This window comes from Centruroides vittatus, unplaced genomic scaffold (assembly GCF_030686945.1).
Source record: "Centruroides vittatus isolate TY-2023 unplaced genomic scaffold, ASM3068694v2 contig_579, whole genome shotgun sequence".
NCBI lineage: Eukaryota > Metazoa > Arthropoda > Arachnida > Scorpiones > Buthidae > Centruroides > Centruroides vittatus.
This window is the reverse complement of record NW_027122347.1, coordinates 395,402-419,179: the sequence shown is the minus strand read 5'-3', so window position 1 is coordinate 419,179 and position 23,778 is coordinate 395,402. Positions and strand designations below refer to the sequence as shown.

Genomic DNA, 23,778 nt, shown 5'->3' with positions numbered 1-23,778 from the left:
TGCTCACACAGGAGCAGAAATGCATGAGTGTTTGCTGCAACTTGAAGCAGAAATGCATGAGTGTTTGCTGCAACTTGAAGCAGAAACTGCATAATGACCTAAACTTTCTTACAAAGATCATGACTATGGATGAGTCTTGTTCCATGGGTACAACTCAGAAATGAAACAAGTATCAAGCCAATGGAAACATTCAAATTCACCAAGACCCACATTGAAATTGATCAGAAAACATCAAGTCAGTGCTGATTTGTTTCTTTGATATTTATTGGATTGTGCACAAAGAATTTGTTCTTCCTTCATGACAAACAATGAACCAGTATTTTTATTTAGATGTTTTAAAAAACTGCATGAGACTGTGCAATGAAGATGACAAGAATTACGGAGAAGTGGAGATTGGTTCCTTTACCATGACAATGCTCTGGTCCACATAGCTCTGTTTGTCCAACAGTTGGTGCTTGTGTCCCACCCATCCTACTTGCTGGCTCTCATTCCTTGTGGCTTTAATAAATATTCTGCACAGGACGTTTTCTATATACATGTATATTCATTTTAACTTTAATATAACTTTAGTTGTACAAATATTTAAAAAAAATTGATTGAGAATCAAATTTGTTTGTTTGTGTGCACAGAGTATTTCAGTAATTACTCATTATTTTTTCCTTCTCTTCTTTTCTTCTTATCCTTATCTTATATAATAACATAATTCTCTCAAGTATCCTTATCTTCCGTATCCTGCGATTAGCTAGCTACTTATTCACTTGAATTTTCAGTTTTATGTATAAGGTTGTTTAAATTAAACGTAGACTGGACTGTATAAAATATATTGTGTTACTGTTCATCGTAGCAGGATTACAGTATATACAGATTAATGACAAAGTTGCATTAGCTGCTACAGGAAATCACTTTCTGCATTTAGTTACAGTTGTATAGCTCTTTGGACTTTGCTATCAGAATCTGCGACCTTTAGAAACTTTTAAAAGGTCCGAAAATACGGAAGCTGCAAGGTGCTGTAAGGCAGATGCCACATTGCTTCAGATGGAAAGTTCTGCAGTATCTGCCTTATAGCCCCAGTGTTACCTTACAGATTCCAGTTTGATAGCAAAGTCCAAACAGCTGCAAATGGTTCATTCAGAACTTTTCTCTTTCTACACAGAAGATATACACAAACTTGTTCTGTGTTGAGATGTGTCTGAATGCAGAGGGTGATTTCCTATAACAGCTAACACAACTTTGTCACTATTCTGTGTATACTGTAATCCTGCTACGGTGACCAGTGACACAATATGTTTTATATGGTCCACCCTATATTTCATTCGAACAATCTTTATAGATAATGTAAGATATAAAGTATTTCAACATTTTACAAATACATGGTTTTTTTGTAAACCAATGAAAAATGTTAATACTTTATTTTTTTCCCACAGATCTAATTATGTTTGAAAAAACTAGCGGAGTCGGAGTGAGAGCCCGAACGCAGTGTCAAGTGAATAAGGTCATAATTGGATCGGTAAGTAAATAAAATTAGTTTCGTGCATATTTGTATATGTTCTGATAAAAATGTAAAAGAAAATTGAATAATTACAATTGTTTTACTTATAGGTGCCAGATAGAGGTGGCAGACCAGAAGAACAACAGCCACCTCCTCCAGAAATGCCAAGCTGGCAACAGAGAAGTGATCCACAAAAATCTGGAGGTGGGGGTAAGTAGAGTGTATTTTTTTTAATTTTTTTTAATACTTGCTGGAAGTATTGTAAGTACTTTTATTTAAATTTGGTTATCTGTTTGTATATTCTTTATTGTAATGTTATAGAATGTCTGTCAATATTAAGCAATATTTTAATTACATTCCTTCATAAACTCATTTCTGTATTCTACTATTTTCTACTTTGTGTTGTTAAAATTCTGGAATGAATACACGAAGAAATGATTAATGATTTAATATTTCATTTTATATTAATATATTTCAATTAAAATTTATACAGAATATCTATTAATAATAATTTACTGAAATATTTTTTAAACTATAATAATTCAGTTATTGCTGAACATTACAGGATTTTCCGGCGGAGATCGTAACAGAGTACAAGGAGGAGGATGGTCCGGAAATACCAACCAGATGGGTGACTCCCGTCAAGGAAGTGGTAATTGGCAAGATAACAAACAAGGAAGAGGTGGCTATTCTGGTGGGCACGGTAATTATAATCAGAATTATCAAGGAGGACAGGCAAGGAGCGGTGGTTACGACGGAGGACAGCATAATTACGGTTATCAGGATGGACAGCAGAGGAGCGGAGGATACGACAACAGACAAAGTAACTACGGCTATAATAATTACCAAGGAGGACAATCGAGGAGCGGAGGAGGACAGTCGAGAAGCGGAGGTTACGACGGCGGGCAAGGCAACTACGGTTACAATAATTATCAGGGACAGTCGAGGAGCGGAGGATACGACGGAAACCAAGGAAGATATCAATATCAAGACAATCAACAAAGGGGAGGAAACGAATATCAAGGTGGTAGGGGAAGAGGTGGCAAAGAAGGCCAGCGCGGAGGTCAGAACAGGGGCGGCAGGGGAGGGCGAGGAGGAGGGAGGGGAGGATACGATCACGTGCAGACGCATCCGCAACAGCAGTACGGCTATCCCGTCTACGATCCCAACATCTACTATCAGCAATACCAAGGACACTATTGATCACAATCGAGTTAGGCCATTAAATTCAATTTTGTAAATTGTTTCCAAATTGATTCAATTTCTTAACCATTTGAAAACATCTTATCAAAATAAGATATATATATATATATATATACCAGTGGCCTATAAATATATATAATTTGGTTTCAGTTGTATTATCAAAGCTATTTTCATACCAAGTGCTTTAAAGTATCTTTGTTTGATTCTGTTTTCTTGTTATGAAAAAAGGTAAAGGAAAGGCATTGTTCTGTTATAAGTTATTTACAAAGTATACATTTTGCGTGAAAGAGAATTCTTTTGTTAAGTTATTCCCCGTAACATGAGTGCGAAGTGCGTGAACCTTTCGAGTGTTTATATCCAAGTAGATGTGTCTGAATCTTAACTAAAGCGAGCAAACCTTGAAAAGTTTGTAGTGTTAGATAATTAACTGACAGTTTGAATGTATTATAATGTATTTTAAGCAATGTATGAATGAAACTTCCCAAATATTATAAATAAAAACATGAATCTGCAACTGGTTCCTGTTGAGGTTTTCATCCGAAACAGTCAGATTAGAATTGAAACCACGCGAAAGCCGTTCCAAATATAGTGTAGTAAAGCAAGTTGGATCCAAGTAGGTGATTATATCAATTAATGATGTAACTGGATCCTTTCAACAGTAACAAAATTTACACAGTTGGTGGATTTCTATTTTTAAGAGTAGTATAGCCTTCAACTAACAATTGTGATTGACAATAATGCATCTGTTTAGAGATTTAGAACTTGTTCTAATGACCTGGACAGAAGCCAAACGCTTTATATATAAATTTTATATAGTTGCATCAGGTGTAATTTCTAGATCTTTGTATTGTTTTAATTACGGTGTGTTCAAATATTTAATAAGTACACAGTTGAACCTCCAATAACGGCCACCACTAAACTGCGGGAATTTTTTTAACGAAAATACTTACAAAATAACCTCTGAACGACGGACATTCGCTGTCCTGGCCGCTATTCGGAGATTTTGACTTTATACATAAATATTTTTGGTATTTAGTGAAGTTGAATATTGCTCTCTCTAGATGGCGTTAGTGGAGTATGTATATTTTAGGATTTAGCATCATCGTACTATATGAAGCGTTACGTTTCTAATGTGATACAATGAGTATAGACGCGCTATACATTATTAATTTCGTGTTGCAATGTATTAAATTAATAACGGCAAACGCATTATTTTGTCTTCACTAAAATCTTTTTTAAACCAAAAATAGCAACGACAAAATTAGAAGAAGACTCGTGGACTTCGAAAAACTGGAAATTCTAAATTCGTATTAAATTCGTCTTCTAATTGGATATTACTGCCAAAATTAAAATTTAATATCCAATCGAACGAAATTAAAAAAAAAATAACGAAGTATAATTGGCCGGATTTAAAATTCGAAAAAAAAAAATGGATTCGAATTCGACCAATTACACGTCGCATAATTCGAATTTGAACTTTCGAAAATTAAATCCGACCAATGGAGCGTAGGGAGTACTTTTCTAGCGGAACTAGTGACTAGTTTCTACTATTATTACCTAAATTCGAATCGTTCTATACATATCAAATCGGGGGGAAAAAACGGTCACTCCCAATTTTTAAATAAAATATAGCACGGTTGATACATGAATATTATATTAAAACCTCTCTGAATTATTAACGTCCTATCATAATCGTCCATTCATCTCGTTATCGGTTTAGTGACCTAAGAAAGGTCACGTCCATCGACATTGGGAGGAGCCGGGAAACATGTCGACAATTGATCTTTATGAGAAGTCGTGATTTGGACGAGGATCCCTTTCAGTTATCAAAAAAAAAAGAGGAAAAGAAGAAGGCCATTTTAAAACGCTTAAAATTTTGGCATTTGAAGGAAATGATTCGTCATCTTCACGACAGACGGTGTTAGTCCGACTAAAAGGATCGATTACCCTCCAGAGATATCGCTACTTGTGTAAGTTTTACTTTCCAAAACCGTAGAGAAAATATATCTTTCGATAACGTCACGTATGACCTTTGGAAAACATTTTAAAGGACGAACGGTAAACGTCACGAAGAATTACAACCATTTGAAATTTTCTAGTCTTGAAACTTTGCAATCGCTTCCAAGTCAAAGACAAGACAGAATAAATGAGTCAATGTACCATTTTTTTTTTAAATAAGTGAACAGACTACAGAATTACACGTGTAATTTTTTTAGTGTGCTTTAATAGCGCGTGTCTGAAGAGGCTTCGGGATGATTTTATTTAATTGTGGAAAAGTAACGAAAACGTATTGTTATAGAAGCACTTAACAAGAATAGAAAAGATCCCCTTTCTGATTTAGACCTATATATAAATGCCTTTTACTACCACTTTTCTTTATCTAAACACGTTGAAGATAAGGATAATTGAATTATTTGAGTGATTAACGTGTAAAAACTTTTTCCATTGAATTAAAAAAAAAAGTTGATATATAACTTTGTCTATCGTCGGTCACGTTATTTATTGAATTATCATTAAAATAGCATGACAGTTGCAGAGATTCATGCAAACGAATCAAAATTGTGAGAAAGCTGCATGTGAAGGGAACACCCTTTTTTTCTCGTGACTCATAATTTCCAACAATTTGTCAAACTTTCTATTATACAACGGTGTAGAAAACTTAATTTTTCACCGCGTTAATAATAAATTTCTATCAGTCGTCCCGCTTTTAAGAAAAAGTTTTTTTTTTTTTTTTAAAAAAAAAGTGTTGCATCTGGCGATGGTTTCTCTTGTTGCATCGCTTTGTGTAACCACGTGGTTTTCTTTCCCTTGACTGCAATTAGTGTGTTAAAAATAGGTTTTGTAATTTTTTAACACGTGGAAGTACACGTGTTTCGCTTCGTCTATATCTCAGTCCCAATGGCATACGAGGAAAAAAAAAACCAGACAAATGTTTATTGGGTTTAGTGAGGCGAAGAAGTTGTTCTCACGAATTTCTCATTAATTTTGGATTACAAATGAATTTCGAGCCAAAGTACATTTGTAATCTTACAATAATGCGAAATTCGTGAGTCAGTAACTATATTAGTCGACACCTCCCTTGCTTTGTTTTCATAACGTTTATTAAATTAACAAAGGTTGGCTAAACACGAGTTTAGTTATTTTTCTTCCTCCTCTTCACGAAAAACCTAAATTTTCAAATATATCCGATCATAACGTATCTGGGTTCGGGAAGTGGTAAAAATTTGGCTCGCGCTAAAATCAAAACATAAGTTACTACCGATAATTTTAAGTACACTCTAAACAAACAAACAAGGTAATAACGTGCTTTTTTTTTCTTCTTCTTCCTCTAAAGATGTCCTTTCTAATCCTCATCTCGCGTTATATCATTTCGAAACAAGAGGAAGATCAACGAATTTCGGTAAACATGTCTTCCGCGAATTGTCACACAAACAAAATTCCTGAAAATTTTCGATTTTCGAAAGATATTCCCCGAAGTAAATCTTTATATAATAAAATAAATACGGTGTTTGGAAAGTATATACAGGTGTAAGGAGTTAATGTAATTATAGAATTACATGTGGTTTGCAGGTGAAGGTAAAATTTGGATAAGAGCAAGGTTATATATTTCTTAGAAATGAATTTAAAAATAAATAAATAAATAAATAAATTGTACCTGTTTGAAATTAGCTGACGTAAGTTCGGAGATTTTGATAAGTAGAAAATAAATGAGAGCAATTGCAAAATATGAGAAGTGTCACAACGAAATCTGAAAGGGAAAAAAACAAATGATTACTTTCTATTATTTGATAAATAAGTGATTAATGGGTCTAGATTTCAACAGTTTGGATTTATCGTGGCTGGATTAACCGTAAGGCAAAATATAAGCACGAGCTTAGGGCAACAAGGAAAGGTTTACCACATATTCCTGATTTATCATGTATCGTATGGTGCATCTGAACCAGAGTACACGAAAAGGACCCCCCACAATAAATGATTTATATTTTGAATTGCATACAGTAAGGGGGCTGTAAAATCTTTCAGATCGGTAAACTGTCGTTTGCATTGTTTCAAACAATGCAAACAATTTGCGATTTGAAACAATGCAACGACACTTTAGAGAAGTGCGAGAATACTCATTAAGAATGGCGGTTTTAAATTGTGCGAAGTCCCTTTTATATAATGTAATGCCAATATCACACGATACTCGATTGTAGAAAACAGTACTACTGTAGCAAGGGCTAGTACTGGCTTACGATCGTTGGAATCCTGTACTAGATAGGATCACGCACAAATGTACAGGCCTAATTGTCGATACTCATATCGACAAGTATATATTGTGCGTGCCTAGTGGACAACCTAAACTACCTACGTCTAAACCCTCCATGGCTCGTTGATATATTGTGCCCCCTTATTGTTTATAATTACTGTATGGTATTGTTTAACAAATATGATAAATTAAATTCTAATAGAGTTTTGATACCATTTAGTGTAAGAGTAGAACTATGTGTAGGATAAAAACGAAATAATGGGAAGTCTGGTACTGTTAAGGTTCTTGATATTTGCATATTTATCAGTTAATTGCATGTTATATAATATAGATTCCTATGATAAATGCTTAGTTTCTATAACAAAACGTTAATTTCAAGTATACGCCTGTGTATATGAGTTGTTTTTTTCCATTAAAATCAATATAACTTACCTGATTAAAATATTATGCTGTAGTATTTTTATAATGATTCGGTTAAAATTCTACTGTTATAACAGTTAAAAGTCTAAAAATAATATAATAAGAAAAATTACGAAACAGATGGAATGGAAAAATGAATTATTTGTCGAAATTGTTTGTTATTCTTAATCACTAAAATCCTATATTAAGTAAGTAGTCTATAAATCACTTTAAAAATATTACTCGTGTTTTAAACAAGTAATAGATATAGTTTAGTAAATTTATGTCGTTAATTTAAGCTTATAAAAATCATAAAAATATAAATGAATCGAATTAAAAGTTTCCATTCAAGAATAGCCAATAAAACAAAATAACGTTTTTGAATTAGCCAATGAAAGAATAGATATTAAAGAAATAGTCGAAACGTAATTCTTAATTGGTCGATTTAAATTTTAAAATATCTAGTGTTTTTTCCTTGTTATTATTTTTATTTTAAATGTGTTTCGTTTTTTGATTAGTTTAGCGTACTTTTTACGGTCAAATTAGCCAATAAACAAAGAATACCTACACCAAAACTCCTCCAAAACAAACATTTAATTGATAATTTAAATAAATAAATATATATATAAAAACTATAAACCGCTCACGTTCATTGGCTAATTCGAATTTTCTTTCACATCATTGGCTACTTTTAAGTTAAGAATTACCCATTTAACGTTTTTCTTTTCCTAATACGCAAAAATACGTTATTTTTTGGTTTATTTAATTTTTAAATTAATTGTTTATAATTTGAGTAAACGCTTTTGTATCGATTCTGTAATTAAATTTAGCACAAAATAAACTAATTTTAAATAAAAAAAATCGCTACTTTAATTTAATTTAAATACAATTTACCTTATCTGAATAGAAAACACTTAAATTTATTAAGTTAATTTCTTCGTTAAACGCTTTTTAACGAGCGCCATATTTTTTTTTCTTTTAATTTGATATGTTATAATAATAATAATATAATAATAATAATTATACAACTAGGTTTCATAAATTTGCAATTTTTTCTTAATATTCGAAAAAGGAGGAGGAAGAAAGGAATGAGGGGGGAAAAAGAGAGGTGTTTGCCAGAATATTACACTTAATGAGTTAATGTTGCCAAATTAAAATTTGTTTGACCTCTTCACGTGGTAAAGAGGAGGTTGAATGTGTTATGTTGTTGATTGAAAGTACTCGATACCAATGCGAGAAAGTGGGATAACTGGTGACATGACAGATCAAAAGATGATAGGAACGTCTCCAACTTCGAAAGTATAACGCGCCGCGATATGTTGGCCCTATGTCTAAACATAATGGAATTTTATCTGTCATGTGCATAACTCGATTCTCTTCGCTGTCAATGTTGAAAACTGTTTATGGATTCCTCGATTGTCCTTAGTCGCGATTCCTGTTCCAGTTTATAAACTTCATCCAATTTTAGATTGTCTGCTTGGTCGTGCCCGCTCTTTGCTCTAGTAAACCTGGATGCGGCGTTATTTCAAGGATTCGTTATGTCAAAATTGTGTGTGTGACGCGTGACATATTTAACTTAAATTCGGAGGATGGTAAACAGTTTAATTTTCTTTTGTACGTGTCTGATATTTACGATTATGCCGGCTTTTTTATTTTTCTTTTTTGGTGGTGTTATATGAAAATACTCGAACTCTGGAAGGCCATGTTTACATGCCAAACTTTGTTGGTGTTAAAAATAATTATTTTCGACTGGTGAGCGTATTAAAAATGGGTTTACTATCTCATATCCATTAAAATCTTTTAGGTATCGAGTTCTAAACAAACATACAACTCGTAAAAATCAACATATATCATTAACCTGATTAATTTTGGCCAGGGATTGATCGTGGCGGTTATTTTATAGAGTCAACAGTCCAGCATATTATTGGGTTAATAGGACAAAACTAGAGAAAGACTCCCCTTATATCATTTACCTAAATTTCGCAGCTTGGAAATGTTTGGAACCATACCAAAAACGCCTTTTACCAGATTTACTTTAAACCTTTCTCTCCTTTTTTTTTTTAACGTTAGGAAACTTGTCTTATGAAACGAATCACAACTGTGAAACTGTCTCGCACCATTCTAGACTTAGAAAATGCTTAATTATGTTTATGAATAGAAGAAAATTAGCTTGCTAATTATATTTTAATAGCCCTCGATGTACCTATCTTCTAGTAGCGTTGTTACGTTTACTAATGCTCTTAATGTATAGAAATTATGTAAATGCGTAATTCTAGAAGGTATTTTTTTTTCTTTTTTTCCTCATCTTGTAGAGAAATTTTATTCTATTAAACGGTGGTAAGGGCATATTTTTATCTTAAGACTGTAAGCTTTAGGAATATCTTTATATCTCAGTAAGGATAAGAGACTAGAAAGTTACTATCTTTAGTGAGGTAAATCGAGGTCTTTCTTTTTATCTAACCGAAAGGACTTAAAGCAAAGTGACTTTTAGAACATTAACCATACTAAAGATTGATTTCTGGCCACGCTAACTATGGAAATTATATATATATATATATATATATCTTGAAATTATAAATGGCATAGATGTAGTACCTTTAAGCATTTATATTTATTATAGAACGGGTCCTAGACCTGAAAATTTCGCTCTACATTTTTTGTCAAAAACGTGAAGCGTTCAGGGACGTTCCCAATATTTCTTTCCAAAAAAGGTTTTTAGGACAATTTTCTGCTCATCTAGTCATGCAAATAATCAATAATGGCCATTGAGCGGATAGAATCGAGCTTAAAAATTAAATTGATTACTACGAAATAAGCTCTGAAAATAGATCTTAAAATAGAAGACATCCAGTTTTTCTCCTTTTCTCAGAGATGACATTTCTCGTTATTACTATTTTCTTTCTTGTAAACAGGATAATTGTTTGGGAATTTTAATCATTTGTAAGTCGATAAGGGATGAAAGTAAACTGAAGAAAACAAATTACTGATTCATCATCTCGTTAATAAAGAACGGGCAATGAACTTGTATCTTTAAATAAGATGCAGATGCTTAGTTTCAGCTACGTGCAATTACAGCAACGTCTGCAGCTTATCCGTCACATGATCGATTTTAATAATTCTGCCCGCTTGTTGTTCCTGCAAACAATACATACAAACATCCTCAACAGTAAATCTTTTATACATCTTATTTTTAATGTCAAAGATTTATATAGGCCCTATATATAAGCTTATATATCAGGATTTGTGTCTGTAAAGCAATAAGTTGATGGATACAATAATGAAATTGCATAAGCCAATGTAATGTATAAAATATGCATTAATATAAAAATCAATATTCTAGTGAAGTAATTCTTTGTAGGCTGTGATTATATATAATAAGCCAAAGTCGTGTATTGGATAGAGATAGAAAAGTTGATCCTATTAATGATTGGCATGTAGTTTCTTCTATGTCTTTGTATGATTTGATGCTTGTTAAATTTAACAGGTGCATTTTTTACACGAGCAGATCTATTAAAATTCTGTAATTTTTTAACAAATAATTAAAATATTTTTGTATTAAGTAAGTAAATTTTGTTTTAAAAAGTCTACATAAATTCAGATAAACACTAATATAAAAAAAAAGAAATTATCTGTAGATAAGATATAACAAATAAAGAAAAATTTGACTTCTAAATTAGTTAAATTCAAAACAATACTAAACACAATTATGAGGCCATACAGAATCTACATAAAAGTATGAGGAAAATAATTTATAAATAGTCCTGTTACAAAACTAAATCACCTCTTTCAGTTTAAGTGTATACAGTACAGTACTAGTCATATCATTTTGTTATCTAAACACAAATATAATGGATTATACCGAAACAAAAATTCGAACTTACGACATTCTCATCTTGTGACCGAAAATATGGAAAATAAAGAAAGGGAAAAGTTTTCAAAAGTCAATTATCGATGCTCGGAAATCTATAATAATTCGAATTTAACGAGGCGTAAACACTTTGATAGACTTTGGTAATTTATTACAGTGTTTATCGTTACTCACTGCGTGAGTCATAACGTCAATACAAATTTTAAAAGGAAATAAGCATTGGTTTTTTTTTGATTGTTATACTCTATTAATTGTTTTAAATTTTTACAAATTAATTAAGCAATTTATTTTTTGTTTTTTGCTTCTTATTTTATAAAAAATTTAACGGCAATTAAAATAATGATGCGATTAGAAGGATGCGGATTTAGTAACCAATTATTTTTTGTTTATGGTTCGTCTTTGAAGTTACTAAAAATTGTCTAAAGCTTATATAATATAATTATTATTGTTATGTTATTTAAATATTTTGACTATATGAAAATTCGTATTTTACACTCAATTTTAATAGTTTATATAAAGATAAATTAGAAAATTATAAATATATGAGTGAGTTTGGCATGTGTAATTACTTTTAAGCGCTTGCAATAAATAAAATTGATTACTTTTTAAATTTATTTTTAATGTTGAAGTAAGTGAAAGTGTTCTACGTAAATTCTATTACATAAAAATTAAGTCTGATAGGTTAAAAACGCGAATAATCTAAGCCGTGTTTAATCTATTGTTTCCGGATGTATGCTTTGTAATCATAGAAAAGAAATTGAGACATGTCTCGAGAGAGTGATTTACATCACAATATAATACATCTCAATCTCTCTACTGTATTATTTTTAATTTTGCATCCTCTTCTAGAACCGAGCGTGACGAGTCGATATTTCTGTTACTTTTAACGATTTATTTGAGACGTTTGCAACATTGCAATTTACCAGCCATCGAAACCAGTTTTAAGACAATTTAAAAAGTATAATTTACTGTATTAAATATATATATATAAAAGCACTCTAAAATGATTAAAAAAAAATCTAACACGCGCATACTCCATAAAATGAACTTTTATCTTATTATATTACACCAGAAGAGAGCTTACACATTAAAAAATAAGTAGTCAGCATCTCGTATGACACTTAACAAGCTAAATACTGTATACAGTAGAGGCTTATTAATAAATAAAAAAAGAAACCTGCAACAACAGACTTCATCTTTTATCTTTATTTTTATGTTAACTCCATCGCCTAGTAATAAATAAATAAATAAAATTATCGACAGCTTTAACAACTTCCTACTTCGCAGAGTGCACGAGTTTCTCCTTCAGTGATTTTACAGTAAATTGAAGTTAGTCTACCTAGGAAGCAGAGCTTATCCTTAAGAAACACGTGCCATATGTAGTTACTAAAAACAGTTCACGTGTCGAGTAAAGAGACAATTTCTGGCAGTCTGAGCTCTGACGTCTGAAAAGGGATGAGCACAAACCAAGGACTCGTATATAACCTCTTCCCAAATCAAACACTCCAGCTTTACTACGGCGGTGTTTGCAAGTTAATTACCTAAATCTCTCTTGAAAAAAAAAACGAGTGAGGAAAACGGGATAAATGCTATGGATTTTTCTTAGTTGAGTGATGTATTTATCGAATTATCGACGTATCAATTTGGAGTTATTATGAATCTTCGATAAACTTGTGACCCTCTTTGATTTTATACTCTTAAAGAGAGAGAGAGAAGTAAACTAAGCAAGATAAACGTTTAAAAAAACCGATTAAACATTCGAATTTCCTAGAAATTTTTACTTTTCTTGGAATTATAAGCAAGGATGAAACTGTAAGTATTTTTTTTGTGCTGACTTTGTATTGTTGCATTGTCTTTAGTGTCGGTGCTGATTGTTTACTACTTATCAAGTTTTGAACTGGAAAATATTATTCGATTTCTAAACTTTTTTTGCTGATTGTTTATATCTTTTAAATTTCTCGCATTTAAATTTATAATACTTATAAGCGTTTTTTCTATCAGCTTATGTGTTGCTTTATTAAACTCGAATACTACTGTACTTACAGAAGCTTATATTCGTTAACTATAAGGGTTTCCCTCGTTTGCATGCTTATAACGACTTACACTCGCTTCCAAATGTTTATGTGATAACTTTTAAGGCTTTTTGCTCGATCATAAAGTGTGAAGAATTTACTTTAAGAGCTCCGTGAAACCGTTCGCATTCGAAATTTAAAAAAAAAGGATCGATACGAACTTAACACAAAAATTAAATATTTATAAATAAAAAAAAATATTTATATATGCTTATTTACGAATCATATAAATCAAACTACGCTAGAAAAAATTAATGTGTATTAAAGCATAAAAAAGGGGGATTCATTAGGGAATTAAATAGTTTCCTAAAGAGTCGCGAGATGGCGACAACGGTAATCAGTCTGGATCTTCGATTCGATTGCATCTTGGGTAATTTCAAGATGTCGGAGATGTTTAGGGATATGAAATGATGTAAAAGCGGATTTCGATCGAGGTAAGAAAAAACAGGAGAAAGAGACAATAAACGATCGCTTGTATGTTGTATAGTATAGAGTAAGGAATGGCTTAAATTCTTCTAGACGCGTTTAAAAGCTAAATAAATTTATTAATTCGATAAAACAAGCGTGCTTACCCGGATCAAGATGCCGGTCAGTTGTCTTCGTTTTGTCTTTTTAAATCACTGTTTAAAAATAAATAAATAAAAATATGAATATTTTAATAAGAGGAAGTAAGTATTAAGGTTACAACGGATTAGAAAATAAAATAAAAATTATTATTTAAAATTAAATATATGAAGAAAGAAGAGAGAGAAATTATGTTCTAGATACATACAATGTAGAAAAAATAGAATTTCCAGAATGTAAGTGATGTTCTATAATACATTAATGCCGTATGGATGATGGAGTGTTGGAGAGTGGGGAAACTTGTTTCGGTGTTTCTAAATAATGTTATTCTCTATATCGGCCGTCGTGTAAACCGTGGGTGGTTGCGGAATGTAATGCCGACGGTCTGCGAAGTGTAGTGGCGTGTGAAAGAATGGAGTGTAGAATGATAAAGAAAGGGGGGAAAAAACATCCCGAATTGCCAATATGTCGTGGTCGGAGAGTGCAATTGATTTTTCTTCGACCTCGTCGAGAAAATGCTTTATTAGTTAAAAATGTATTAGTGTCTGTTAGTAATTAGTAGCTTGACCGTGGAATTCCTTACGGGCTACAGACGGAATGATTTATCGATGCAGTAATTAATGAGAGTGTCGATATAAGTTTATTTTGTTATAGTAAAAAAGTTAAGAGGATTTCGATTTATCCGGTATTATCTAACTGACGAGGTTAAATTGATAACGGATGTTGCGCCTTAAATACCATTGGAAGATATTTTGGAATTTGGAAGTTAAATCATTTAAAAGTTATCTGTAACTAAATAACAAATTTTGAAGATTACAATAATAATTTTAGTATTAACTTAGGATGTTTGAAATCGTAGATGTAGTTTCAAAAAAAAAACAAGAAAGCGAAGTAAAAATCTTGTTTAATTCAAAATATTTTGTATTAACTCCTAAGATTCCGAGAAATTAAGTTTTGATTTGTTATAAATTATATTACGTGATAAATTTTTGATGTCGTTACACTTTTTGTTTTTCTTTCTTTTCTCTCGTGTGACGATTTAGATCCTATTTTGTTAATGCAAACTCTGCTGGCATAATTAGTGCCCTAATGACACCGGTACGCTCTGCGTCTATTATCGGGCGAATCTATTATATAGCTGATACCCACCGAGAAAAGGAAACTTGGCAAACTGATTTATAACCTTGAGTTGCTCTTCCAATCAGTATCTTCAATCATACTGTCAGGATAATGTTGCATTTAGATTTCAAATCTATTATTAATTTTTCCTGTTCCTGTTTCTATTTTTTTTTTTTTAAAGAACCAATCATAATTTTTTAGTGTTATCAGAAATTTGTGATATTTTAATATGTAAGGGGAATTTGTTTTGTAATGTTTATGAATAATTACTTATTATTAATGAATTTTTTAAGTATTTAATGCAATATGTAATGCAAAATTTTGTCTTGTACTCTCTCTCCTTCGATTTCAGTTAATATATAGCTCTTGTTTGATGGTGTTTTGTCAAATATAGTAGCCATTTTTTTTAACTACTACATCATTCTGTATCTTGTCTCAAAATGCTAAATATATATTGGCCTCAATTCACCTGTAGGAACCTCCGGTTCCTAAATTTATATGACCTGTTTTGATCTAAATCAGTCTGAAGTGTTTTATAACTTATTTAAAATTTACGTTCGATAACTGTTACGTAAAGACTCCGTTGGGGTTATCCGGATTTGGCATTGGGTAGTACTCGTTACCGTTTAGAATTTAGAATTATCGTATTGACTGCATTTTAATAGGATGTAACTCTCGCCCTCTTTCTTGCTGACATTCAGGTAATAAAAGGAATTGAAACTGTACATCACTTGGATCATTACCCTTGATGAATGCTTAATGATACAGCAGTAGTGTATGACTGGAAAGACTGATTTAAAGTTATCCAGTAATTTTAGAACAATGAACTGTTTTCATTAAATAAAACCAACAATTAATTAAAATTGATTAAATTTTCTTGTCTTAATGTTAACGACAGATTCAAATATAAAATTTTGGCCGGTCGAATGTATAATATTAACTATAATAATTTAAAACAATTCATTTTATTAAAAAGATAGAGCAACATAATTATAAATGGGTCACACCTCATTTCCTCTCTGGCAGAATGGTTTGCATAATTAATCTGCCATTGCTTTAAACCAATGAGAGTTGCTTTCTCTCCATGAATGGCTCTTGGCATAAAAGAGAGATGCATATATATTATCCAGCTGCAGGCATTCATCTTAGTCAAATAAAATACCACTAGATAATGTAGCTAAAGGATTTATCTTTCCAGTGCTCTCTGTAATGTCGAGTGCTCTCCTCCCATTTTATAATTAATCGTTAGCGTGTTTTATATAATTATCGAGAGTTTCGGATAATTAATCAGAATATTTTACCTTAAACTCTAACAAGTACACACTAATTCTATTTAAAGCTACTTTCCCATCTCCCACGCTTTGTCTGGTATAAAATTTCTTTCATGTGCCGACGAGAATTGTTTACGTCCTTGGAATCATCCTATTTATGTCAGCCAACAATTTTGTGTCAGCAATTATTTGAGTATGGCACTCAAACTCCGTCCGTCAGGAAACTGGTGGCACGGCTCCAGATTCTAGATTTAATGATAGCTTTTCAAATAGGTTTCTATTGTAAGAATTATATATCTGATTGTAATAATAAAAATAACATTTTTGATATCTGCGTAAAGTTGAAATAATGTATTTTTTTATTGTCTGTTAATTTTAGTGTGCGCCGAGGCCAAGATACTCGGTGCATTGTCCTCAGTAATGTAGTCTCAAGGTTGCGAGTAGAAACAAAAATAGAAATGGCAGAAACGCTTAAAAGTAAACAAAAAAAAAGCAAATAAGTGTAATGGGATTTTAAGTGATAAATTTTAAGAAATTTTAAAGTTAATATCTGACTCTCAGCAGGTGGTTGTCTGTCAATCTATTAATAGTATTGTAGTTCTGCTCTCACTATCTCATCCTATCTGCTAAAAGCATTCGTGGTTGGCAGTTAGTCTGAGAATTTTGTAATGGATAAAGACTGTGTCTCAAATAACAATGCATTGTTTCTCTTTATTCAGTAGTTACCTCAATTTTTTTATCTTTGCATCACATACAAGCTTTATTGTCGATTTTAAAAATCTTGCTTCGGGCATCCAAATCCTGTTTCCAAGCCAAGGGCAAACAAAGTTCCATTTTCTAACAGGTTTATAACTTCATAGGTTGAAGGATATAAATTATAGACATAAAACTGTGTTTTATTAATAAATTTTACAGCTTTAGACCAAAATTATCTGAGTGGCTTTCAAATTTCTATTGTGTTGTCTTTGAATATTACTGAGAGATAAAAAAAAACAAAGCGGACAATTTATCATTTTTTAGGTTATATTATATAAAGAATAGATCCAGAGATTCAGCTGAAACAACAAGAACAACAAAAAAAAAAGTTATAAACCCTTCAGCTGTGTTTTATGTAAACAGTGGACATTATTTTCACCATTCACCAAGCTGATGGCCCATAAAATTTTTCTCAAATAACCCAATATTACGGCGATCATCGTCGTTTTCTAATTGCGTTATGGCGTGATATCTACAACAGTTGGCGTAGCATCTTGAACAGTTGTCAAAAGGTACTTGGACATCGTGGGTGTGAGTCAGATTTTGTGGGTGTGTTGCATCTTCGGATTTCGTTGAATTGTTATATGGGAAAGTGCACGTGAACATCACTCCCCATTGATTAGGGGGTTTAGTTTTAGAAGCGAATGGTCGGTCAGTATCGTTGCTACCGATCTATCGACTGTACGTGCTTTCTCACATTGCTATCAATGTTATCTCTCCGCTTCCCGCTACTAACCATACAAAGGTACTGTATATAAAGATATATTGCATGCTTGTTATATATTTATACGACATGATTTTTAAACATTTTAGCATTCTCATGCGGGAGAAAACATTTGCGCATAAATTAACGAATTGTCTTGAAAATATGCCATGTTATCGTCGTTTGAAAATCATTTCAGTTGCGTTTCTTAATGGTTAATTTCTTTAAAATAGATCAATAAAACTTTAATTTTTTTTCTCTCTAAAGCAATATAAAGTTAGTTTAAAAAATTTTAAAACGATTAACACATTTTTTTTTCGTAAAAATATATATATATATTTTTTTTTTAAACGTGATTTATAAAGCATTAAATATCTCATTTGTCAATCTGTAAAGAATTCCTGAAGTGGTATAGTCACAGACACTTCTTATAACAGTAGAAGAAGAAAATAAATTTCAGCTGTTGAGCTCCAAACATCGTTAAACTCTTAGAGCAACATCCAAAGATTTTTGCCCCCTCCTCCCGTTTATTCGTTGATGGAAAACTGCATCCGTATCGCTTAGTAACGATTTAATGGCTCGTTGTCATCGCTTCTGATGTGTCAGTGACTTTGGCTGCGAATGTATACTTTTCACATCGCATTCGATAGTTATTTTAGTATCTTGTCAGAAGTACAGTTAGCAGCATCAGCATCAAGCAGCGCAGCAAACAGCCTTGGATAGAAATCGATTCGGTTGCCGTCTCCGTTTCGTATGAGGAGATTCTTTCGACTTGTATACAATATAACGAAAGATATCCTTTCATTTTTCTAGAACAAAATAAAAACAGATAAGATTTTCACTAGGACAAACGAACGAAGATTACACACGTCGGAACGTTACTTTTTATTTATTTCATTTAAATAATCCATGCCAGGTTTAATTAATTTCGTTAATTTAAAGCTCTGAAAATCCAGACAATAAGATGTCTTCGGAATAAAAGGAAGGGTGTAAATTTAAATAATTACGTAACGAAAAATAAAGTCGTAAATTGGGGATGTTGAAGCGGAAAAATAAACATTTCTCTCGTTCGCTTAATTATCTTAAAAATCGCCATTAGAATATGTCAAAATAACACTATTTTTGGCGACCTTCGTATCGACCTTGAATGGTTTTTTTTTTCTTTAGGAAATTTCTTATCACCTTAATTTTTCCTGACATCTTTTCCAGATACAGTTACAATGGAGAAGTGTCCTATGAGGACGACAATAACAGCAGTTTTCCCATCACTATGACCAGTGAAGACTTGCTTCAGCCAGGTCATGTAGTCAAGGAACGATGGAAAGTTGTACGTTTTCCCCCTTTTCGGCTAATTCGAATTCCGTATTTTCTGATAAATTAATCGAAATTAAAACTTATTCAGGTAAAGAAAATAGGTGGTGGAGGATTCGGAGAGATCTACGAAGGCTTGGACTTGGTAACAAAGGAGTTAGTGGCACTCAAGTTGGAATCTGCCAAGCAGGCCAAACAAGTACTGAAAATGGAAGTGGCGGTCTTGAAAAAGCTGCAAGGTATGTTTTCACGCGTTGCAACGAAGTATATAAATTGCTAATAAATCGACTACCGACACGTGCTGGGCTCGTTTAAAATAGCGTGAGCGTGATGGCGACCCTCGAACTTAATAATTCGCTGACATGTAACTCGCTATTGTGGTTTTGGGAAGTGGGTCAGATAGTGAGTCAAGGACCAAGTAGCGAGTCTGTATTTATACAAGCCTGAAGCAGGCATTCGAGGTTATTCGCGACTCAAAAGCGTGGCTGTATATATAAGCACCAGATCAATTCGCTCTTATCCGAGAGGAGGAGGAGTTTAAAAATAGAAAGTCGTCAATCAATAAGGTGTTTCGTCGAAGATATCGTATTACCGCGGTGTTAAATTGAAATTTTTATGGATTATTTTTTTAAAGCGGTCACGCGAGATTTAAGAATTGCTCGTCTTCTCCCCTCCTCCTCGCTCTTCCGATGACGTAACGTAATAAAGTAGCCGAGATTGGACATTACACTTAAGACGTCAGAATTATGTTGTGATTTGTCTATGACGTGGGCGTCTCGCGACTGGTTACTGTTTCTCTACTTGTCTGTGACGTTTTTATGAAATAAATGCGATTGCCTGGACGGCGACGTCGCTTAAAAAAACAAAAAAAAAAGTAAAGAAGGGGGAAAAGTCGAATTTCGATGACATCTACGGATGCGATTTGTTTATTTTTCGAAGACATTTTTAGCAGCGACCAATTACAGAGGGGGGGAGAACTTTCGAAAAGTGGTCATTTGAATTACACGCTCGAAAGAAAATCGAGTTTTATGACACGTTTATGAGGATAAGTTCGATTTCTGGCGGAGGTGTTATTTTTCTGAGAAATTATTTTTGCGATGATGAATGCCTATCGATCGCTCCTGTATCCCCAACTTCTATTCTTACCAGACGTCAAGCTGTCTCATTTATTTAGCTCGAAAAGGGACGGATCAATGATCAAAAGTTTTGCATAATTCGCGCTAATTTATGGCACGGTCGACCTGGCTTTTCAATCCTGTAAAGTTTTGAGAACGTGTTTATCCGATCCGGGACAGTGAACTTGTTGGAAGGAAATCGTCTATGTCTATTTTCATTAGAAACGAAAAGTGTAGTTTCGCGTGACTGGGCTTTGCCCTCTCTTCCGTTTCCTACTTTAATCCATCAACTACTGCCAAAATATGACGAAATGGACCGCTTGTACTCTCTCCCGTTCGTACATTTGGAACATTTCCATTATACAACTCCACGTGTGGATAATTTCCAGTTTTATTAACGGTGATCCGTTATAATGATAATTTCACAGAGTTGTTATTGGGATGATGGAGATATCAACTTATAATTGCATCCTTTTTTTTAGTATAAAACTAATTTAAAGCATAATTTCCCTAAAATGTTAGGCTTAAATATAAGCCTAAATGTTCAAAATAATAATAATAGTAATAATGCAGCTTGCCAAGTGGCTTTATTTAAATTATAAGAAATAATTCTAAATTAATTAAAATAGCCATGATAATGGTTTTAAAAGTCATAAAATGTTAATTAGAAAGAATCTGGGTCAAAGAAACTTTGGATTTGGGAGAAGAGCCGTGTGTTAACATTGTTAATGCTGCAAGGTTATAGAAGTGCTTTGTTTAGCATTTCTCCCCTCTTCTTGACCATATTTATCTTTAGGTAGTAAAAAAGTCGCTTGCATTTTCTCTCTCTCTTGTTTTCGCCACGATCTACTTGGAATCTCTAAATCTCTCGGGTTTGTTGGATATTTACGGTTAGATTCGAGTTGCATTATACAGAATTTGCATCCATTTATCATTTCGGTTCGGAAATAACTTTTGGTGTTTTATATTAGCATAAATCGTAGATTTTACTGCAGATTTTTATGAAATTTGTATGTATGAATTGGTCGTATATCATGAAATTTTTTCATTTCACCACCACGTAACAAAATAATGGCTGTTTAGATTTTTGCCATTGGCACAAATCCAAGTGTTTAAATAGATCCGATAGAAAATTTACATTATATATTTACAATGTAGTTTATTAAGAAGTATAATGTAATTTTATCATAATAATTATTTAAAAATTTACAATTTGTTTTTGTAATTAATCATAAATTTATGATAATATACTAAAAGCATGAGATTATGTAAAACTTGAAATTTTATGATAATTATTTCAGGTAAAGATCATGTGTGTCGTTTCATTGGTTGTGGTCGCAATGACCGTTTCAACTATGTCGTTATGCAGCTTCAAGGAAAAAATCTAGCGGAATTAAGACGTAGTCAACCTCGTGGCGCCTTCAGTCTTAGTACCACCTTAAGGCTTGGTTTGCAAATTTTACAGTCGATAGAGAGCATTCACGAAGTTGGATTCCTTCACAGAGACATTAAACCTGTAAATATTTTTAATGATATTTAACGAATTTAGGGATGTGCATTGATATAATAAATAAATATCTTTGTAGAAATTTTTGATAATATCAAATCTCATCCCTTAATAAACTTTAAGAATATAATCTATAAAATTTATATAACTTAACTATTAAATTAATAAATTTGAGAGTGAAAGAAAGATATTTAGTCATTTATAATGGAATCTTTCAATATTTGTTCAGTCACTACAAATATTAGAGTTTCTACGAATTAAAGAATTTCAAATTTTCTTAAGTTTACTATGAAGATTAAAAATGTAGCTGTTCCAATGTATTGTGTATTTGTAATACTATAAAGAAGTTGTTTAAACATTTCTTTGTTTTGTTATAAATTTCGGTTATAAATTATTATTTTTTTAATAGTTAATTAAAAATACAATCAGAATTAAGTATATTTAATATACAGTTATATAAAGATAATGTTTTAACACCAGAAGTTATGGTCAAACAAGAATTCTAGCCAAAAGAAAAATAACTAGAGATGATGGCAAACTAGTTAAGATAGAAAATTAATTTTCCTGAAGGATACGATTCTTTTGCAACATAAATACAAGCATTTATAAAATGGATAAAAGTAGAGTTCTTTTTTATTTATTTAGAAATAATTACATTTGAATCTATTTTGTTTCAATTATTTCTGGAGATTAAGACAACATCTTACTTTATGCAACTTGATTAGTGTTATTTTTACTAAGGGAATACAAGCTATCTCTTGTGTCTCTTGCCTAGTTTTTTTCTATCTCATCTTTATTTATTGGATTGTGTGTTTCTGGATTAACTGTATCATTTCTTTTATTTATTTATTGACAGAAGTGAATTTACTGTAAACAGAGACATTTATATTTACATATAATAATAATAATAATAATATATAATTTCAAATTTTCTGTATGTTGTAGACTTGCTTTGAAGTTAAGTTTTTCAAAATTTTAATTGACAGCAAAATAAACTAACTAGAAACTAGACAAATTGTAGAATACAAAGTAGATTTCTTCTTATTTATTATATTCTGTTTTGATCTGAATATTTGAGGAAAAAATCAAAACTAATGTAATCTTACTGAATGGTTTCGAAATAAAAAGAACTGCCTACAAATAAAGCATATTCATCTTCAGAGTTAATAGCATTCCAAGGAAAATTGGAATTGAAGATGGATATGTTAATCTGAAAATGTTTATTGAGAAAGGAAAATAAATCATCAAGTCTAGATCCCAATTTAAACAGATATTAAATATTTCTATTGATCGTAAGAAGCCGAGATTTGTGTTTTTAATTGTAAGAAAAGGTTTCGCGGCAAGTAACATTTTACGGAATAAACGACGCAAAATTTAATTATGAAATTATCGTCGAAACTTCTGCACTAAATTCTTGAGAATTTTAAAATACGGCGTTGTTTTTTTTTGTTTTTTTGATAATGCAAACTAATCGATGATGATTATTTTCAAATTACTAAAAATTTGAATTTGAAAGGAATAAAACGTAAAAAAAATTTTAATTAAATTTAGAAATTTAATAATTTTATTTAGAATGAATACTTAATTTCCTACTTGAACAATATACTTTTCTTCTCAATTAAAGTAAGTTCTCTCTGCAGATAACATTTTAAACTACGGGAACGTTCGGTACTGGAGACTATGCTGTAAAACACTGAAAAATGATTTAAAAGTTACTTTCTAGATTTTTATTAAAAATATATATATATATATATATAATATATATATATATATAGCATTTTTAAATTTTACAATATTTAAATTCTTAACATACTGTATAATGAATGCATATTTTCTAATTTAATGTATAAATAAAGCTAATTTTTACATAGTAAAAGTTCATTTTGTAGTTTTTATATAAATTTTAATATTTTTGTTCACAGTAATTTTTTTAATTATTAATTTAATTTATATTATAGTAAATAATTAATATTTGTGTACATTAATTCAATAATTATATATTGAGATAAAGAAAATTGGGGAACAAAATTCAGATTTTTTTAAAGCATTGTTTATATTTTATTTGCTTGACCTGCTTTCTAACGTAGAATAAAAAATTTACATCTCAAAATATTGATATAAAATTTAAAATATTAAAAAAAAATAATGAAAG

General features: G+C 31.5%; 2 protein-coding genes and 1 long non-coding RNA gene across 5 annotated transcripts in view; 2 read left to right on the top strand and 1 right to left on the bottom strand.

Annotated features, from left to right (window-relative positions):
- Positions 1–3,206, top strand: part of LOC136979128 (protein FAM98A-like) — a 31,540-nt gene extending 28,334 nt beyond the window's left edge. Inside the window, exons 9-11 of the mRNA XM_067275055.1 lie at positions 1,425–1,507; positions 1,600–1,699; positions 2,055–3,206. Of these exons, the coding sequence (XP_067131156.1) occupies positions 1,425–1,507; positions 1,600–1,699; positions 2,055–2,692 (821 nt within the window). The 3' untranslated portion in view covers positions 2,693–3,206. The remainder of the gene's footprint in view (positions 1–1,424; positions 1,508–1,599; positions 1,700–2,054) is intronic.
- LOC136979134 (uncharacterized) overlaps positions 1–6,437 on the bottom strand; it is a 28,739-nt gene extending 22,302 nt beyond the window's left edge. The window contains exon 1 of the long non-coding RNA XR_010881346.1: positions 6,348–6,437. This is a non-coding gene — a long non-coding RNA (uncharacterized lncRNA). The remainder of the gene's footprint in view (positions 1–6,347) is intronic.
- A 6,210-nt stretch (positions 6,438–12,647) lies between these two features.
- Asator (tau-tubulin kinase asator) overlaps positions 12,648–23,778 on the top strand; it is a 39,578-nt gene continuing 28,447 nt past the window's right edge. For 2 of the 3 annotated variants that reach the window (XM_067275045.1, XM_067275046.1), the window contains exons 1-4: positions 12,648–13,020; positions 18,903–19,020; positions 19,096–19,243; positions 21,421–21,635. In XM_067275045.1, the coding sequence (XP_067131146.1) occupies positions 13,013–13,020; positions 18,903–19,020; positions 19,096–19,243; positions 21,421–21,635 (489 nt within the window). In that variant the 5' untranslated portion in view covers positions 12,648–13,012. Of the gene's footprint in view, positions 13,021–13,620; positions 13,715–18,902; positions 19,021–19,095; positions 19,244–21,420; positions 21,636–23,778 lie in introns of those variants that run through there. The other variant, XM_067275047.1, reaches the window with a different exon arrangement.